This window comes from Maniola jurtina, chromosome 24, assembly GCF_905333055.1.
Source record: "Maniola jurtina chromosome 24, ilManJurt1.1, whole genome shotgun sequence".
Lineage (NCBI taxonomy): Eukaryota > Metazoa > Arthropoda > Insecta > Lepidoptera > Nymphalidae > Maniola > Maniola jurtina.
In genome coordinates, this window is record NC_060052.1 from 666,304 (window position 1) to 684,643 (window position 18,340).

Here is an 18,340-nt window from a genome sequence, read left to right on the forward strand (position 1 = left end):
ATAATAAATATTTAACGTTTAAGTATGCGGTGTGATTTTGCTCGTGTCTATAAATTGTGAAAGTTCATAGAACTATTTTGTCGCTGAAAATAAGTCGATGCTCGTAATCGTATCGTAATGTCACAATATCGACTATCGATGTCTTATCAAGTGTCGATATGTCAACGCGCGCTTCCCTAATATCACATTATAGACAGAGACGGATTATACTATTTTTATGAGTACCTCTGTCAAATTATCGATTTTTGACAGTAAACTGTATAGTCAAGAATAATGTCATAATTTTTATTTTAAATAGTTTTGCTTACCTATTTTAGTGACTATATATTTTCTCTACTTACATGAATCGAATTTAAAAATATTAAAATCGAATGCATTTCACCGCTTTTACAAGTTACTAAAAGTATTCGTCGAACAGAAAAAAAAAATACGTTTGAACTTTTTTATTGTTTCCAAATTGAAAAAATCTTTTAATCGACTTTTTATCTTTTTTTTTTATATATTTTTGCTTTTTTTTCACAGCTGATTTAAAAATATTGGAAGCGCGCGAGCCCGTGGTATACTTATATAAATATATGACTTAATATATATGATGCCTTGTATGTATATGTATAGGAGATATAACGCGAGTGTGTGACCTTCGATTATTTTAGTGAGAACCAAATATACTAACTATATTATGATTATATGACTATGATATGACGTAGGAGGTATAATTTTGCGTTAGGTTTTAAGTTGGGCTGCAGTTTGTATTGCTACATATAATAGTGTATGTATAGTACAATCGTGTCATTCAATCATGTCAGTCGGCCATCTTTGTTTTTTGACGTATCTTGATCTGCTATATTTGTATAACCACAATAAGGAAAATAACTGTAAAAGAACAAAAAAACATAGAGGTAGGATAAGTACAAAACTGTAACAGCTATTCTTCAACTTTTTTTACATTTAATAGATAGTTGACAGATATCAAATATGGCAATCCAATTAATTGAGCCTCCATAGCTCAACAGTTAAGGAGCGGACTGAATTCCGAAAGGTCGGCGGTTCAAACCCCACCCGTTGCACTATTGTCGCACTCCTGGCACAAGCTTTACGCTTGATTGGAGGGGAAAGGGGAGTATTACTCATGATTAGCATGGCTAATATTATTAAAAAAAAAAATGCTACTCAGTACGCATTATAGCTTTTCATAACTTTATTTTAAAGTCAATCAAGTTAAAACAATCAAATAGTACACTGGTACACATTTTGAATACCAAACCTTAACTTGGAAGATATATCAAAAAATATATCTGGTCGACTGTCATTTTTGAATGAATACTTGTATAGAGGTGTTATTTTGTACGTGCTCGGTCATAAATATACATATATGTCTGTAAATAGATGCCATACGTGTTACATGTTACTTATAATATGTGTCATTTAGCTAGGGTTGCCACGTCCTAGCTTTCTCTCGTTCGATACACTTCTTTAATAACAACTATTTCTTTTGTTATGTACATAAATCAATATCTCCTAATCTTTTTTAAATAGTCTTTATTGCTTGTTATAAATTCATAGAGTAGACAATAATTTTGATAGAAAAACCGACTTTTAAAACACAACACAGGTGGCAACCCTATTTTTAGAATATCCGAAATATTTGCCTTTACTGGTACTATACCTTTTTAGTCGACAGATTTTTAAATAATGTTCAAGTTTTTTAATAGTAGCTGCCAAAATTAATTAGTTGAGAGTTGGAAATACCTAAAATTTACTATTTCTTAGAAACATTGAAATATTTTTGTAATCAAACGGATAACTTTTTTATCCAATGTCTCTAAAATTCTAAACCTTACCTGGTAGTATAAAAAGTATACTACATTTTTATATTATTTTCATTGGACATAACTTTATTTGAGAGTAAATAAGAACAATTATAAGCAAACCAGACATGATTCGCAATGTGTTTAACATTTTTTCTAAAATGTCGATTTTTTTTTTTTTAATAAGTCATAAACTATTGGTATGTCCAACTCTTAACATTCGGTGCACACTAATAACTATAATTCTGAAACATAAGTTGTATGATTTGAAACACATAGGTCGATAAGTGATGTGTGTGTGCGTTGTGCGAAGGTCTGTGTGTGTGTGGCCTCTCACGGAGGCGCGTGTATATGTTCCTAAGTTGTGAGTGTGTGCGTGAGATCGGATAGATTCGGATAGTTCGTACGCTTTCAGAAAATAATTACTCAAATGATCACTTTTGTCTCTTTGATCATAAATATAATTGTTTACGGTGAGCTAATTTCACATGTAAGGTGAACTAGTAAGCCAGGTTTTGTGAACTAACTGGTCAGTTATGGTGAACTAATTGGTCAGATATGGTGAACTAATTGGTCAGTTATGGTGAACTAATACTAATGGTAATTAGTCAGCTATGATGAACCAATTGCTCAGGTTTAATTATTTTGCGATAAGAAGATTAACGACAAAGGTCAGGGTGACAAACTGAAGTGACTATTTTCTGAATGCTTATGAAGTATAGACATTGTTTTTAATTTTATTCAAGCCAGATATTATTTTGGTTGCAATATATTTTAGGGGAGTTGTTTATAAGTATAGTACGCGTCACGAATGTTGAAAAACGTATTGCACCTCAGTATTTTTAGTACAAGTTTTTATAGTTTTCAAAAACGAAATTCAATATGAGTATCAAGCTACTTACTCCGCCTCTTACAATTTTTTTTTGAGGACGTTTTGGTCAATATTATTCTTTTCAAATATTGATAAGGGAACTAAACTTGTATTAGAAGTACATATGGCATATTTTAGGTATATTGTTTCAACTTTGGTGACGCGAAGTGTATAGGGGAGTCTATATAAGTAGTGTTTTGAATCCGGCACGCGGCGCCTACCGACACGGCTCGTAGCGAGACTAGAGATTAGATAGCTTACGAACTATTCAATACGCACTGACTTCTCTCTTTGTATTTCTTTAGTACATGCTGGACAGACTGCAAACTAGAGATTTTAATTTATTTTATTTTACTTTATTGAACCACCAACAGAATTATAAAAAAAAATACATTATTTAAGTCTTAGGTGCTAGGTCTACATGTAATTCCATTTACAGGCGGCTAAAGCATGCAAGATATAGAAGATTTATCATTGCTACTTTTAAATCATTTAGTAGATACACCTGGTAATTTTTTTTTCCGTGATTTTATATGGAATTTTTAACGGAAAGTGATTATTCAATTTTCGCACTTACAATAGTAAGGATCTATAAAATTAATAATATTAACTTCAATTTTACTGGAAAATCAATTTCAAACAACACGGATGGACTAGTTTGAAAAATCTAATCGATTATACTTTTCGAGATAATCGAATGACCAATCAATCTGTTTTTTAAAATATGGTCTGTCCAGCTTTTAAAATATTTTAAAAAGATAGAGGCCAGTGTTCAAATGCCTAATTTGTTACCATTACGATGCCTCGTTTACATACGATCGAGAAAATACAATAGTGATTTACCGAATCTCGAGTGTAATGATCCATGTTCACGTTAACACAACACGTTCGGCGAATGCACTTAGTTACTTGGTTTCGGTGCATATATGTGAGAATATTGGCACAATTCGCAAATAGTGTTTATAGGTTGGCCGAGATTTGGCAAAAACGTTGGGTCAACGTGTACTGGAGACTTAAGATTTTACCAAACAAAACTCTTCATTGGAGTTTGCGTTAATTTCGTTACACTCGAGAATCTGTTAAAATAAACGTCAATTTTCGTAGAACAGGCTTTCTACGCCGGTTTATTGTTTTTTTAATTAATAAAATATAATAGGTATGTGCTATTTAAAATTATTAAATTTAATATAATGCGACAGAAGGTGAATGAATATAATTATAATGATAGGTATTCGAGCTCGGTGTACTTGGAATGTAAGTTTTACACGATTTTCTTAAACGCTTCTCGCGACGTCGGCCTTCAGCGATCGTCGTAATGTAAGACGAAACTTTTCGTCGCTTCACAAACTATGTAACGTCAATTAAACGACGAATCCGGCATCAAATCAATCGGTGACTGATGAAAATATCTAAATAAATTTTAATTTATTGCTTCAATCTCATCAGTCCAAAGTGTTCGCTTAAACTGGTGCTAGATTTCTCGTGTAATCGTTGCCTTAGGAATTCTTTACACCACAAACTTTGGATTGCCCCATATTTTAGTATGTCGCTATTAAATTTGTTATTTAGCCCAGTAATTTATAATTTAATCGAGTCATAATCGGGCGTAGAAAATTAAAAGGGCACGGATGGCCTTATCTCCATCCTAAAAATCGGCCAATTGGCTGATAATTATTGACCTTTGTTGGAATATGTCACATCAAATATAAAATAAATAAAATCAAATCCCTATCCGGCTAAAATATAAGGTGATCGAAAGTCTGTCGTTTGTTGCGAGCCTTACCGTTACTGAAGTATAATAGGCGAAGTTTGTCGTGATATTTATGCGACGAAAATTTTCGTCACGATATTTATTTGTGTGTGTCGACAGCTGATTTGAATTTGTTAAGTTATTATTTTAGAATATTGTAAATTTTACGCGGAACTTTGTAATGTATGCGATAACATACACCATTATAATTATATGTTTTATTATTTTACACGTGGATTTTATTTATGAATGTCTTGTGTCGTTTGTGGCGAGTCGATTGATCGACAATTTGCATAATAGTAATGTTTTTAAGAGTCACGAAAGTTAGAAATTAAGCTATGAGATCTTCGCTTAAAGTGACCCGTTTCTATATTGATCTGTCTTGGCCCAAACATTCGGCGAACAAGTACAGGCCACAGGTGTTGGTTGCTAACTCTCATCACACAGTCTTTGCGTAAAGAGGCCGGCATTCGCCGAATGCGTTGGTTCAACGTGAGCCACGGTTTCTAAATCGACAATCGATCTGGGATGCGATATGCTTGCAATGTCAACTTTCGTGACAAAACCTGGCTCCCTATCACCAATCTTGTGCTAATTACTTTGCGATCATTGCAGTTATGAGCATTTGCACTAATAAAAAAACCGGACAAGTGCGAGTCAGACTCTCACACGAAGGGTTCCGTACCGTTTTTTTGTGATGTGAAACCACAAATTCACAGTTTTCGGATTTTTCCTTTTACTTGTGGTAAGACGGGAACGGGATGTAACCTATAGGTTTTGATTCCCTTGACTGATGGTCTCGACAGACAGACAGACGGACAGACAACGAAGTGAAACGGAACCCTAAAAATAGTAGAAGCTCGAGATTTTTTGAAGTGATTGAGATTATCACATAGATTGTGCTAGGGGTGCTATTCATGATTTTTTTACATAGGTCTACCTACGTTTTAAGTTGACGATTTCTTCTATGATTTTATAAAACATAAATTGTCTTTTTAAGAGAGTTCGGCTTGGTTCCTATATTATCTCCTATAGGGTGCTTGCATATCAAAGCAGATACTCAGTTCCGACAGGAAGGTATCGCTCGGTTCGGGTAAAATAGCCTCAAAATTGAAATTTAAAATTGAAAAATTGTTGCTTACTTGTATGAATATAACCGTATGATGAATTGAGCGGCTATTCGTCCCGCGCCGGTCATTTACACAATCATTGCGTTCATACTTCCTACCAGTAAATATGTCCCTAGCTTCCTGCCCTTCCTACTTATCCTCTATGGGTGGTTAACTTACGGGGATCCACACTGACAATTTATCCTTACAAATGGCGTATAAGCGAACCGGCCCAACCTGTCATAATAGGTGTATATTGTACTGTCAAACGCCATAATTTTAATTGTATGAGCTCAGGTAATGAAATACATCTTTAGATAATTCACGAAACAATCGTTCATTCTATCGATATCAACAATTCTTAGCAATTTTCGTCTGGTGTGAGGCGTTACCACACTACCGGCAAAGCCGTGCCGCCAAGCGATTTAGCGTTCCGGTACTATGCCGTGTAGAAATCAAAGTGGTATGGGTTTTATAAAAACTGCCATATCCATTCCAGGTTAGCCCGCTTCCTCCTTAGACTGCATCATCACTTACCACCAGGTGAGATTGCAGTCAAGAACTAACTTGTGTCTTAATAAAAAAAAAAGTTTCGTCTGTGGATCCCCATTGTGGGTATTCACGAAATAATATAGGGACCGTGCTAAGAGCCGCTATTTACTGTATTGTATAGTAATTTTTTGTGAGAACTGAAGAGCCGCGTTAGAGCAACTAAATAATGTCAGTGATGTTTCAAGTGAAGACTATGCTTATAAGTAATAAAAATTGCATTTCCGACTAATGTATGTTTTATTCAAACCTCATCACCGTCAGCCCTTCGCTGGCACACTACTGAGCACGGGTCTCAGAATGAGAAGGATGTAGGTCATAGTCTGCCATGCTGGCCCAGTGCGGATTGGCAGACTTCACACACCTTTGAGAACATTACTCTCAGGAATGAATTTTTCCTCACGATGTTTTCCTTCACTGTTAAATCAAGTGACATTTATACCTACTCGTAGTTTTCCAAGAAGTTGTCTGTCTGTCCTTCCGTCTGTCTGTCTGTATACCCTATTGATTTTCTTAACAGACATGACAGACGGACTTATTTCATCTATACTAATAAATAAAATTGAAGTGTCTGTCTGTAATTTCGAAATAACTACCTCATATTAAGCTCATAATTATTTGAACGATGCCAACACTGAATCACACGTTTTTAAAATTTTTGTCTGTCTGTCTGTCTGTTTGAAAAGGCTTATCTTTGGAACGGCTGAACCGATTTTGACGGGATTTTCACAGACAAGTAGAGGATTGACCAGGGTGTAACATAGGCTACTTTGTTAACCGACTTTCAAAAAGAGAGTTGTGTTTTTCTACCTATGTATACCGAAATCTCCGAGATTTCTGAACCGATTTGAGTATTTTTTTTTAATCGATAGAGGAACTTTGTGATATTGTTTCATAAAAAAATTGGATTCCAATTCCTTAAACCTGATGCTGCAGAAGACCTCACCATCGCTACTGATGGGATTTAGAAACTGTCGGTTATAAATTGATTGATTTTGATGGTATCTGTACCAAGTAAAGACTTTGTCGTTGACCTCGAAGACCCAACTCCTCAACCCTGATGCTGTAAGGAATTGCACTCCTAAATCCTGGTGATCCCTCGGGATTTTTAAAGGATCATCCGTTTAAATGTTTTTACGTGGTACAGAAACACGTTGCATCCCGGGGAATACAAATGTTCCCACGGGATTTCAGATCCTAAATCCACGCGGGCGAAGCTGCGGGCATCAGCTAGTATATCAATAAATCTGAAACCATAAAAGCTAGATAATTGATACGTTTAGTAAGTTTGCTAAGGACACCCTACCTTGAAAATTTCAGCTCTCTAGCATCATCTGGGCCCATGTTGAAGCTACGACGGTTCCAAAATACGACGAAACGCTTTGGTTTCGCTTTCTTTTGGCTCGCCTTGGCGGGGTCACCCCTGTCCCCCCCTTTTAAACGTTGGGAAATGCACTGCTATGCCCCCTGATTGCTGTAAAAAAAAAAAACGGTCAACGCCTTGGTCAACGCAGTCGAATCGATGAAACAAAAATGCAAAATTAAATTTGAATTTAGCGCCAATATTGCCACATTGTCAGGTAATCAAACCATAGATTCAATAATTTAACCAAAGTACATGGAGGTAAGTATCGTGACGAAATTATTATGCTCTACTTAGGTAGTTTCAAAATGAGAGAGTGAAAGGTGAGGATATTAATTCTATGGTGAAGGTATTATGGTTGCCTTGAAAGTTGCAGAAATAGCAAGAATGAATAATTTCTAAATCTTTTTCATAGATCATAAATGATTTATTTTTTCAAACAGCAATACCAGTGCAATCTGTAATGATCTGTATTGTCTATGGTCTATGAGCTGTCAATTTTAATTTTTATGCTGGCAGCCCCATTGTAGAACTGCCGCGCGTGCTAATCACATCGCATTTTTACGAAATCAATTTTTTGATTTATTCGTTCCAAATTTTGGATGTCTGTGACGAAAATAGTGCAGTGAAAATGACATTGATAAATTGGTAGAGAAAAAAATTCAAGAGGCCTAGTCGTATTTGTGTTTTTTTCGTGATAAGTGTAGTATTCTGTGAGTATTATGAACTTTGAGGACTATGAAACCCTTCCGACCCAAAGCTCCATCACACACATGACCGCCGGAGCGATCGCGGGGGTCATGGAGCATTGCGTAATGTACCCCCTGGACTCCGTGAAGGTAAGCGGTTAGGAGCTGGAGGCACTTTTCCGTGCCCACTTTTATCAGACTTTGACAACCTAACCTAGACACCCAGACCGATCGGCTGTCTTGTTACGCCACCAAACTGCAATAGTTACATAAAAACCTTTCTACAATTAATTTCACAACTGGACGATTTCTTTTCAGTTTCCGATGCTATTAGAACACCCCGATGTACTTATAATTTACATAAGTTACCACATCTTTACAGTATGTTTCACACAAATGTTTGTTTTATATATTTGGATAGTTATGATAGCTTGATAAGAACTATTTGTTTTACAATCGTGTTATAATCTCATTGGAAAACATGTCACTATACTAAATAACTTGTTGTGAACAATATTCAAAAACTTTTTTATTTTTCCATAACAAACATCAATACTTATCTTAGAATATGTATGTCAAATGCAAGTTCCCAACGAAACTATTGCAATATAATACAATTTTTTCCTGTTTTTCCTTCAAATCTGTCTGTATAAACTATACTTATATATTATATCAAGGTAGATGCATTTGTTGTTGTTAGTTATTGAAGGATCTCAGCTTGACCTTGAGACAAAATTGATGTTTTATCAATGAACCCAACATTCTATTTATATACTGGATCAATTCAGATTAGTTAAAAATATATTTTGCAGTGTTTTGTGTGAAATTTATTTAATGTTTTCAAAAAGACTGTTAATGAGATTGTTACAGATGTTTAAAATTTTATTTTAGGTTATGTGATTCTACCTATTGATTGCAGGCATATTGCTATGCATTTTAACTAAGCTTTATTTAAAATGCCACTGCCATATTTAAAATGTTAAATAAACTCCCTTACTAAGCGAGCGTGTTGACGTTTGATAAAAATGTAGCTGTTTTGACTAGTAGTCAGGTAGCCCTATTAGCCAGAATGTAAAAAGTATGGTACCATTATTTTACTTGATAGTAGATAAATGGTGTTACTTGATTTTTGATACAAAGTGTAAGATTACGTAAATTATTGTTGATTATGTTTTGTAACTATAATGAAGTTGACAAATATGGTTTTCCTCATAGTTAATCCTAATTACAAATTTAATAATCCTAATTGGACAATTAAGACTATGGCTATTTGACAAATCGCAAAAATGCTGTACTTTGAAGTGAATTGTTTATTTTTCTAAAGCATTAACAGCTATTAAATACATGCAATTAAAAACTTCAGTTTGTGAAGATTATAAGTACTTCTTTTAATTTTGTATACATTATCCCAATAAATAAAAAAAAACAAGTTGAAAACATTGCTGTTCGCAACTTGTTCTGTAAAAATTTTCTTTAACATCTTGACACTTTGAAGCCAACCTCCAGAAAATGATATGTTTAGGTTTAGCAATCAATTTTAATTGTTAGTTTTATACTAAATGTTTTTCATTTCTTAAATAATTTAAAACTAACCAAAAAACTTCCTGTGCTATTTATTTTCTTGCAGGCGCTCTATGGAATTCAGTGTCCACTGGACTCTCATGACGGGCGGACTGCGCGCGTCATTTCGTCGCAAAATATTATTTAAAATGAATTTAAGCTTATTATTTTTGAATGAAAGTTGTGTTTATAATCGTTGAAAAATAAAATAGGGATTTTTTCATTTCTAAATGAAGCCTGCTTATATACTAAATTTGATTCTAAAGTTACGGTTTTACCAGGTAAATACTCGGAGGTTGTCATAGATTATGATGACAGATAGTAAGTGTTCTAAATAGGTATTATACCTATGTTTTCTAGGAGATAGCGCGCCTCGTCCCGGGTGCCGTGTTCCGAAATGGATTTCGTAGTAGTGCAAGTTTGGTGCAAGCCCCACATGACGGAGGGGTATGCGTCAGGCATTTCCTGTGTACAAAAAAAAGACCTATATTTCGGATCCATATTTCATCACTGACAATATGCACTATTCAAAGACTGGTCTTCAAGCATTGAGGAATTTTGGACGAGAGACATCTCGAAGATTCCCGAAGGCTGCCTGAGTTAGATTTGTCGGCTAGCTAGCTTTTTTCGAAATTGGACTTACTTAGCTGGATTGTGTGTTAGAGCTTTCTTATGAGATATTATATGTACATAATATAACCATGGGTCTCATAAGAAAGCTCAGATTCATGCTGCGGGCAATGGGGAGAGCCTAAAGGTTGGAACGCCATTTCGGGGGCCGTGTTTCCTGCCATATATACCTTAGATACCTGCAAGCCAAGAGTGAATAGGCATCTTCTAGGTAAGCGTGCTCCAACTTGGACCTCATCACTGCTTTCTTTAAAGCATGATTGTCGTCAAGCGCAAGCGCAAAGATTCAGGCGGCGCAAACCCGTAGCATGTGGAAGACCCTATTAAAGACCTATATTCACTGTGGACGTCTGTCGGTTGATGTTGATGATTATGTCTTTAGTGCAAGTAGTTCAGTAGTTTCAGAGTTTATCGATAACAAATAAACAAACCTTTCCTCTTCATAATATTATTCTACTTAGTAGCGCAACCTTGGAAAAAATCTCGTGGAAACTCTTTGATTTTCTGAGATAAATGTCATTTTACCTGGCAGCGCTAATAAATTATATCACTGATAATAATTCATAACCGTTAAACCTAAGAGTCAAAATCTCGTTTTTCTAGTCGAGTTCCGTAGGCTCTTTGAATCCACCACATTATTATCCCAAGAAAACCTACCATTAGATGTAGGAATAATGGTAAGAGGTCACAACCCTCAGCAATAAAGAATACGATGCGGAGAGAGATGTCAGTCTCTAGGTCTTTAAATGTATCCATGCAAAAAACCACGTCGACTGGTTGCTCCGTTGCAGTGTGATTAAATATTAAACCAACAAACACACTTTCGCATTTGAAATATGGCCAGTGATTATAAGAAACAGTTTAAATCTCTCTCTGCTCTCTGAGAGACGTTAGGCAAAGTGAACACGAATTATGACACTTCTGTGTTCTTATACAAGCTTAGGTCTCTCAATTTTGTCAATTAATGTCAAATCTGGCATTCCAGCTTTCTCAAATCAAAACCTAGTAAGCGGCTTAAATTCAAAAGAATAGAATAGTCTACAACGCTGGTCCAATGCGGAATGGCATACTTCACACACCTTTGAGAACATGGAAAACTTGCAGGTATGCAGGTTTCCTCACGATGTTTTCCTTCGCCGTTAAAGCAAGTGATATTAAATTGCTTAAAACGCACATAACTGAAAAGTTAGTAGAACGTGATTCCAGGATCGAACCCCCGACCTTCGATTAGGAGGCGGACGTTCTAACCACTAGGCTATGACAGTTTTTAAATTAAAGGGGTTTAAATATTTTAGTGTGAAGACTTGCCTACACATTTATTCATTACATTGCATCATTTTCTTTTTTAGGGTTCCGTACCTCAAAATGAAAAACGGAGCTCTTAAAGGATCACTTTGTTGTCTGTCCGTTTGTCCGTCCGTCCGTAAAGAAAACCTATACAGTACTTCCCGTTGATCTAGAATCACGAAATTTGTTTTCAGATTTATTCCTTTACTTGGGCTATGAGAGTTGAGACCTATCTACCTGCCCATAATTCTAGGTTAACGGGAAATACCCTATAGGTTTTCTTGACAGACACGACAGACGGACAGACGGACAGAAAGACAGAGGTCAAAGCGACTTACTAGCTTTTAATTTTACTTTAATGTGGGTGTCCTTACAATACAACGGGACATACTATGAAAGTTAGGCTTATGACATAAAACGATTTTCGGAAAAATGACATTTACTTTGTTTTGATATGGGGCGGTCGATATAATTAGGTACTAGGGTAAAGGCTCGAGTAAATGAACAGATTGGACGTTTTTACATGTATTAAGAGCTGGAATAAAAAACCGGCTGATATACCTTTTTTAAATATTTTCTTACAAATTCTTACACTGTTTTCAATTTCAATTTCAAAACCGTGTTCCGTTCAAACCGTTCAAAAGTGCGTGTGCGTCCATGTGTGTGTGTGTGTGTGTGAGTGTGTGTGAGTATATACTTGTCTGTATGTTTGTACGAGTGTTTGTGAGTGTGGTATTGCGTTGTATAACCACATGAGTAGCGAACAGAGTCAAAGCTTCATACAAGCGCGCTACGATAGGTACACTACTACAAGCTTGAGGCGCGTGTGTGCGTGAGCACAGGCGCTACGTCGCGTACGGAGAGAAATCGGTTTATACCGGTTCGGCCTGTGCTCAAGCTCAGGGGCTGCAGTACACGTCGCGCGTCGTGTTTTCATTTAATTTAATGTTAATGATAATAATTTAAATAGTGTTTAAAATCTATTTTTTTGAACTGTCATAGATTTTGTTCAAAATCAATATCTGAGGATCCCTAGGATCACAAAACAGGAAATTGTTACCAAAATTTAAAACAGTTGGCGCCATTTTGAAATTCTTTGTTAATTGACCGATTCCGTTCAAAATCGATATTTAGAGCTCCCTGGGATCACAAAATAAGAAACTGTTACCAAAATTTAAAAAAGTCGACGCCATTTTGAAATTCTTTGTTAATTGACCGATTTCGTTCAAAATCGATATTTAGAGCTCCCTGGGATCACAAAATAAGAAACTGTTACCAAAATTTAAAAAAGTTGACGCCATTTTGTAATTCTTTGTCAATTCACCGATTTCGTTCAAAATCGATATTTAGAGCTCCCTGGGATCACAAAACAGGAAACTGTTATCAAAATTTAAAAAAGTCGACGCCATTTTGAAATTCTTTGTTAATTGACCGATTTCGTTCAAAATCGATATTTAGAGCTCCCTGGGATCACAAAATAAGAAACTGTTACCAAAATTTAAAAAAGTCGACGCCATTTTGAAATTCTTTGTTAATTGACCAATTTCGTTCAAAATCGATATTTAGAGCTCCCTGGGATCACAAAATAAGAAACTGTTACCAAAATTTAAAAAAGTCGACGCCATTTTGTAATTCTTTGTCAATTCACCGATTTCGTTCAAAATCGATATTTAGAGCTCCCTGGGATCACAAAACAGGAAATTGTTACCAAAATTTAAAACAGTTGGCGCCATTTTGAAATTCTTTGTCAATTCACCGATTTCGTTCAAAATCGATATTTAGAGCTCCCTGGGATCACAAAACAGGAAATTGTTACCAAAATTTAAAACAGTCGACGCCATTTTGAAATTCTTTGTTAATTGACCGATTTCGTTCAAAATCGATATTTAGAGCTCCCTGGGATCACAAAATAAGAAACTGTTACCAAAATTTAAAAAAGTTGACGCCATTTTGTAATTCTTTGTCAATTCACCGATTTCGTTCAAAATCGATATTTAGAGCTCCCTGGGATCACAAAACAGGAAACTGTTATCAAAATTTAAAAAAGTCGACGCCATTTTGAAATTCTTTGTTAATTGACCGATTTCGTTCAAAATCGATATTTAGAGCTCCCTGGGATCACAAAATAAGAAACTGTTACCAAAATTTTAAAAAGTCGACGCCATTTTGAAATTCTTTGTTAATTGACCAATTTCGTTCAAAATCGATATTTAGAGCTCCCTGGGATCACAAAATAAGAAACTGTTACCAAAATTTAAAAAAGTCGACGCCATTTTGAAATTCTTTGTTAATTGACCAATTTCGTTCAAAATCGATATTTAGAGCTCCCTGGGATCACAAAATAAGAAACTGTTACCAAAATTTAAAAAAGTCGACGCCATTTTGAAATTCTTTGTTAATTGACCGATTTCGTACAAAATCGATATTTAGAGCTCCCTGGCATCACAAAATAAGAAACTGTTACCAAAATTTAAAAAAGTCGACGCCATTTTGAAATTCTTTGTTAATTGACCGATTTCGTTCAAAATCGATATTTAAAGCTCCCTGGGATCACAAAAAAGGAAACTGTTACCAAAATTTAAAAAAGTCGACGCCATTTTGAAATTCTTTGTTAATTGACCGATTTCGTTCAAAATCAATATTTAGAGCTCCCTGGCATCACAAAAAAGGAAACTGTTACCAAAATTTAAAAAAGTCGACGCCATTTTGAAATTCTTTGTTAATTGACCGATTTGATTCAAAATCTATATTTAGAGCTCCCTGGGATCACAAAAAAGGAAACTGTTACCAAAATTTAAAAAAGTCGACGCCATTTTGAAATTCTTTGTTAATTGACCGATTTCGTTCAAAATCGATATTTAGAGCTCCCTGGCATCACAAAAAAGGAAACTGTTACCAAAATTTAAAAAAGTCGACGCCATTTTGAAATTCTTTGTTAATTGACCGATTTTGTTCAAAATTGATATTTAGAGCTCCCTGGGATCACAAAATAAGAAACTGTTACCAAAATTTAAAAAAGTCGACGCCATTTTGAAATTCTTTGTTAATTGACCGATTTCGTATAAAATCGATATTTAGAGCTCCCTGGGATCACAAAATAAGAAACTGTTACCAAAATTTAAAAAAGTCGACGCCATTTTGAAATTCTTTGTTAATTGACCGATTTCGTTCAAAATCGATATTTAAAGCTCCCTGGGATCACAAAAAAGGAAACTGTTACCAAAATTTAAAAAAGTCGACGCCATTTTGAAATTCTTTGTTAATTGACCGATTTCGTTCAAAATCAATATTTAGAGCTCCCTGGGATCAAAATAGGAAACTGTTACCAAAATTTAAAAAGTTGGCACCATTTATAATTCTTTGTAAAGTGACTGATTTCGTTCAAAATCGATATTTAGATCTATCGATCGATATTTAAACTAAGCAATCACAACAAAAAACAAACTTTGCCATCTTGTTGAACAAATACCTATTGTTTATTAAATTGTATCCTTCTGTGCCAACCCTACCAAAATAGTTATAAATTTTGTTCGCTTCTTAGAAGCTTTGCCTCTGTTCGCTACTCTGTGGTATAACACCATGTTAGTAAATCTTAGTATATTTTTAACCGACTTCAAAAAAAGGAAGAGGTTCTGAATTCCTCGGTAACTTTTTTTTTAATGTATGTTCTCCGATTACTCAAAGACGCCTGGACCGATTTGGATTTTTTTTTGTTTGATAGGGTATACTTCGCAGGTGGTCCCATATAAATTCGATGAAGATCTGATAAATATCTTCCGAGATGGAGAACGGAACTCCTCAATGGATAAGAGCAAATTGCTCGCGATCAGTGTAATATCTTAGTAAACAGTAGGGTTTTAACTGGGTATGGCATATTATAGTACAGTGGGGCCACTAAAAATTGTGAAATAAAAAATTTTCAAAAGAAAAATAAAACCGACTTCAAAAACCACAATCACTAAAATTATTTTTACTTTTTAGTGTTTGTGGTTTTTGAAGTCGGTTTAATTTTTCTTTAGATTTTTTTTAAATATTTATTCTGGTATTCTTCTTTCTTGGATAAGGATCCCTCTTGGGTATCCCCATTTTTCTCTGTCTTTGGTACTATCAAGCTAATTTTCTCTCGCGATTTGCACAATAGCATTAGACCAACGCGTCTTCGGTCTACCTATTTTTCTTTTACCTGCTGGACCTGGCCAAGGGGAGATTTTTCCTGTCCTTCTTTCATCTGTAAAAATCGATACAATATGACCATTTGCATTTCAGTTTTAGAGCATGTCTCAAGGTGTCTGTAGGCTTTGTCTTTTTTCTTATGTCTTCAATTCTCACTTTGAATATTTTTTCCTTAAGTTATGCTCCTTGCCATCGCCCTTTAGCAAGTCACTATTTCTTTTTATATTCTTTGTCTGGACCCATGTTTGGCTGGCATAGGTGAGGCATGGCAGGATGCATGTATCTGTAACGGATCTTTTAAGATGTACTGGGTAAGCTCCTTTCATTCTTTCCTTTTGTGCCCAGTACTTGTTCGAACTGATGTTAATCCGTCTGTCTACTTCCTCTTCTGCACTTGAAACGCTGAATGAGACTTGTTTTTTAAGATACATTTAGGAGCATAGGTATTGTAGTTCCAATACTTAATTGTATTTATTTGCCTGTTACTATAAATATGGCGGCTGATTGAATGAGGCCGATTGTTGTACCTCTGCGAAACTGTTCAAAAATAGTAAACTGAAGTAAGTAGGTACTACTTACAAAATTATGTCGCTTTTCATTGATAAATATGGATTTCGAAAATTTGACCACATTTCCAAATTTCGCGATATATAAAGTGGCTTCCGATTCCGAATCATTTCACTGGCATACAAAATTCAACTTTTTTGTTTTATTAGGTTTTGAAACTGTTTCTTACTAATTTGACGTCGCTGATTTCAGATCTACTTTAATTTTTTACACAGCAGCTCTAGTTTTTGAGATACAGGTACCCCCATATTTTGCACTATACTCACACTTTGTATGTTCACACTTTATTAAGATCACACAAGTAATTTCCAAAATTTATCGAGGTGAACATCAAGAAGAACATCTGCAAGTTATTCCAATCATTTTTGTACCATTTGGTGGCGAGTACGTATTAAAGAATGTCGTGCAAGTGTGTCTAACTTTGTAAAACAAGCATACTCGGGCTACTTTGAGAACCCATTAGCAGCTAACAGCAAGGCCTGGACTCCAAATTTTTATATGTGCGTTTATGAGCAAATAAGAATAGACTCTACTTTTACTAAAAATAGTCTTATAATTTGGCGCGAACCATCTAAACACCATGATGATTATTATTTCTGCATTGTGAATATAACCAGAAGAAACAGCAAAAAAATTGTTCCAAGCGACTCTATTGTAACTTGCAGTCTACAATTAGAACGATTCTGACTTCTGGTGATAAATCTGTACCTCAGCCCCAACCCAGTACCTCCAATCTACTTCAAGAACTTTCAGAAGGTAGTGACGATGTTTTACATCTCAACTTAGACTATTCAATCAAAATGATTTGGACCACTTAATGAGAGATCTTAGATTGTCTAAAAAGCATCAGAACATGTGGCTTCTCGGCTCAAAGGAACAAATCTGATAACATGTGTTACGGTATATTGTTCTCACTACTCTCAAAACATTCAGCAGCTGATGTTGCACTTCCAGCGACTTGGGTGCAACATGGGCATTAAGTTTCATTTTCTCTGTAATCATTTAGACTGTTTTCCAGAAAATTTAGGTGACTTTCAACCTAAGATAACTTTTTTTTTTTTTTTTATTCACTATAGGTAAGCGCTTGACCACAATCACACCTGATGGAAAGTGATGATGTGATCTAAGATGGGACGCGTTTACCTAGAAGGTGCCTATTCACTCTTGTTTTAAAGATACCCGGATTGTAATTGGTGGGAAACACAGATCGCGGAAGAGTATTCCAAACCTTAGCCATGCGTATGAGGAATGAAGACGCAAAACGTTTTGTGCGTGTAGATGGAATGTCGACGACATAAGGATGGAAACTCGCCCGACGTCTTGCGGTTCGGTGGTAAAATGGTGAAGGGGGGACAAGATCGAAAAGTACCATACCAAAGGGGATAATATCATATGAAAGGGCTCTATTATACATTCTAAAACAGGTTTTATTTATTATTATTATGTAAAATAGTGTTTGATTTATCGCGCAAAATGTAGAAAAAAATATACAATAAGTCAAAAACTGTGAAAATCTGTCAATTTTTTTTGGATTCCAAGCCGAAAATATATTTAAGAATTTATTTATTAATAGGAATCGAGAGTTTATGCACTAGATAGAGTTCGTTCATTCACTGAAATTCCCAGTTCATTTTCTGGCAATTTATCCTTTTCTTAAATAAAATAATTTATAATAATTAATACCACGCATTTTATTTGATTTTTTGATATTTAAATAATTTAAGAGTGTTTACCTACTGTGTACAGACACACAAAATATAAAAATTAGTTATAGAACGATTCTCATATACCTTAATTTTAGGTCAATGTCAGGGTAGTCCTTATTCGTTCATGTACTGGATCTTTTACCCTCCTACGTCAAAATACTAAAAGTCCGCGTAAATTTCGCAGATTGAAATGTCTGCTTGATTAATTGTCAATAGAGGGTCATGACATGTCGAAATTGCTAGTTTGAAGGTGAAATCGTCTATGTCATTCGCATTGG

The 18,340-nt window shown here is 35.1% G+C and overlaps 1 protein-coding gene across 2 annotated transcripts in view; it reads left to right on the top strand.

Annotated features, from left to right (window-relative positions):
- Positions 1 to 7,959: 7,959 nt before the first annotated feature.
- Positions 7,960 to 18,340, top strand: part of LOC123877759 (mitoferrin-1) — a 44,036-nt gene continuing 33,655 nt past the window's right edge. For both annotated transcript variants that reach the window (XR_006798675.1, XM_045924635.1), the window contains exon 1: positions 7,960 to 8,289. Coding sequence is in view for 1 of the 2 variants with exons in the window: in XM_045924635.1 (XP_045780591.1) it covers positions 8,173 to 8,289 (117 nt within the window). In the remaining variant the exon portion in view is untranslated. The remainder of the gene's footprint in view (positions 8,290 to 18,340) is intronic.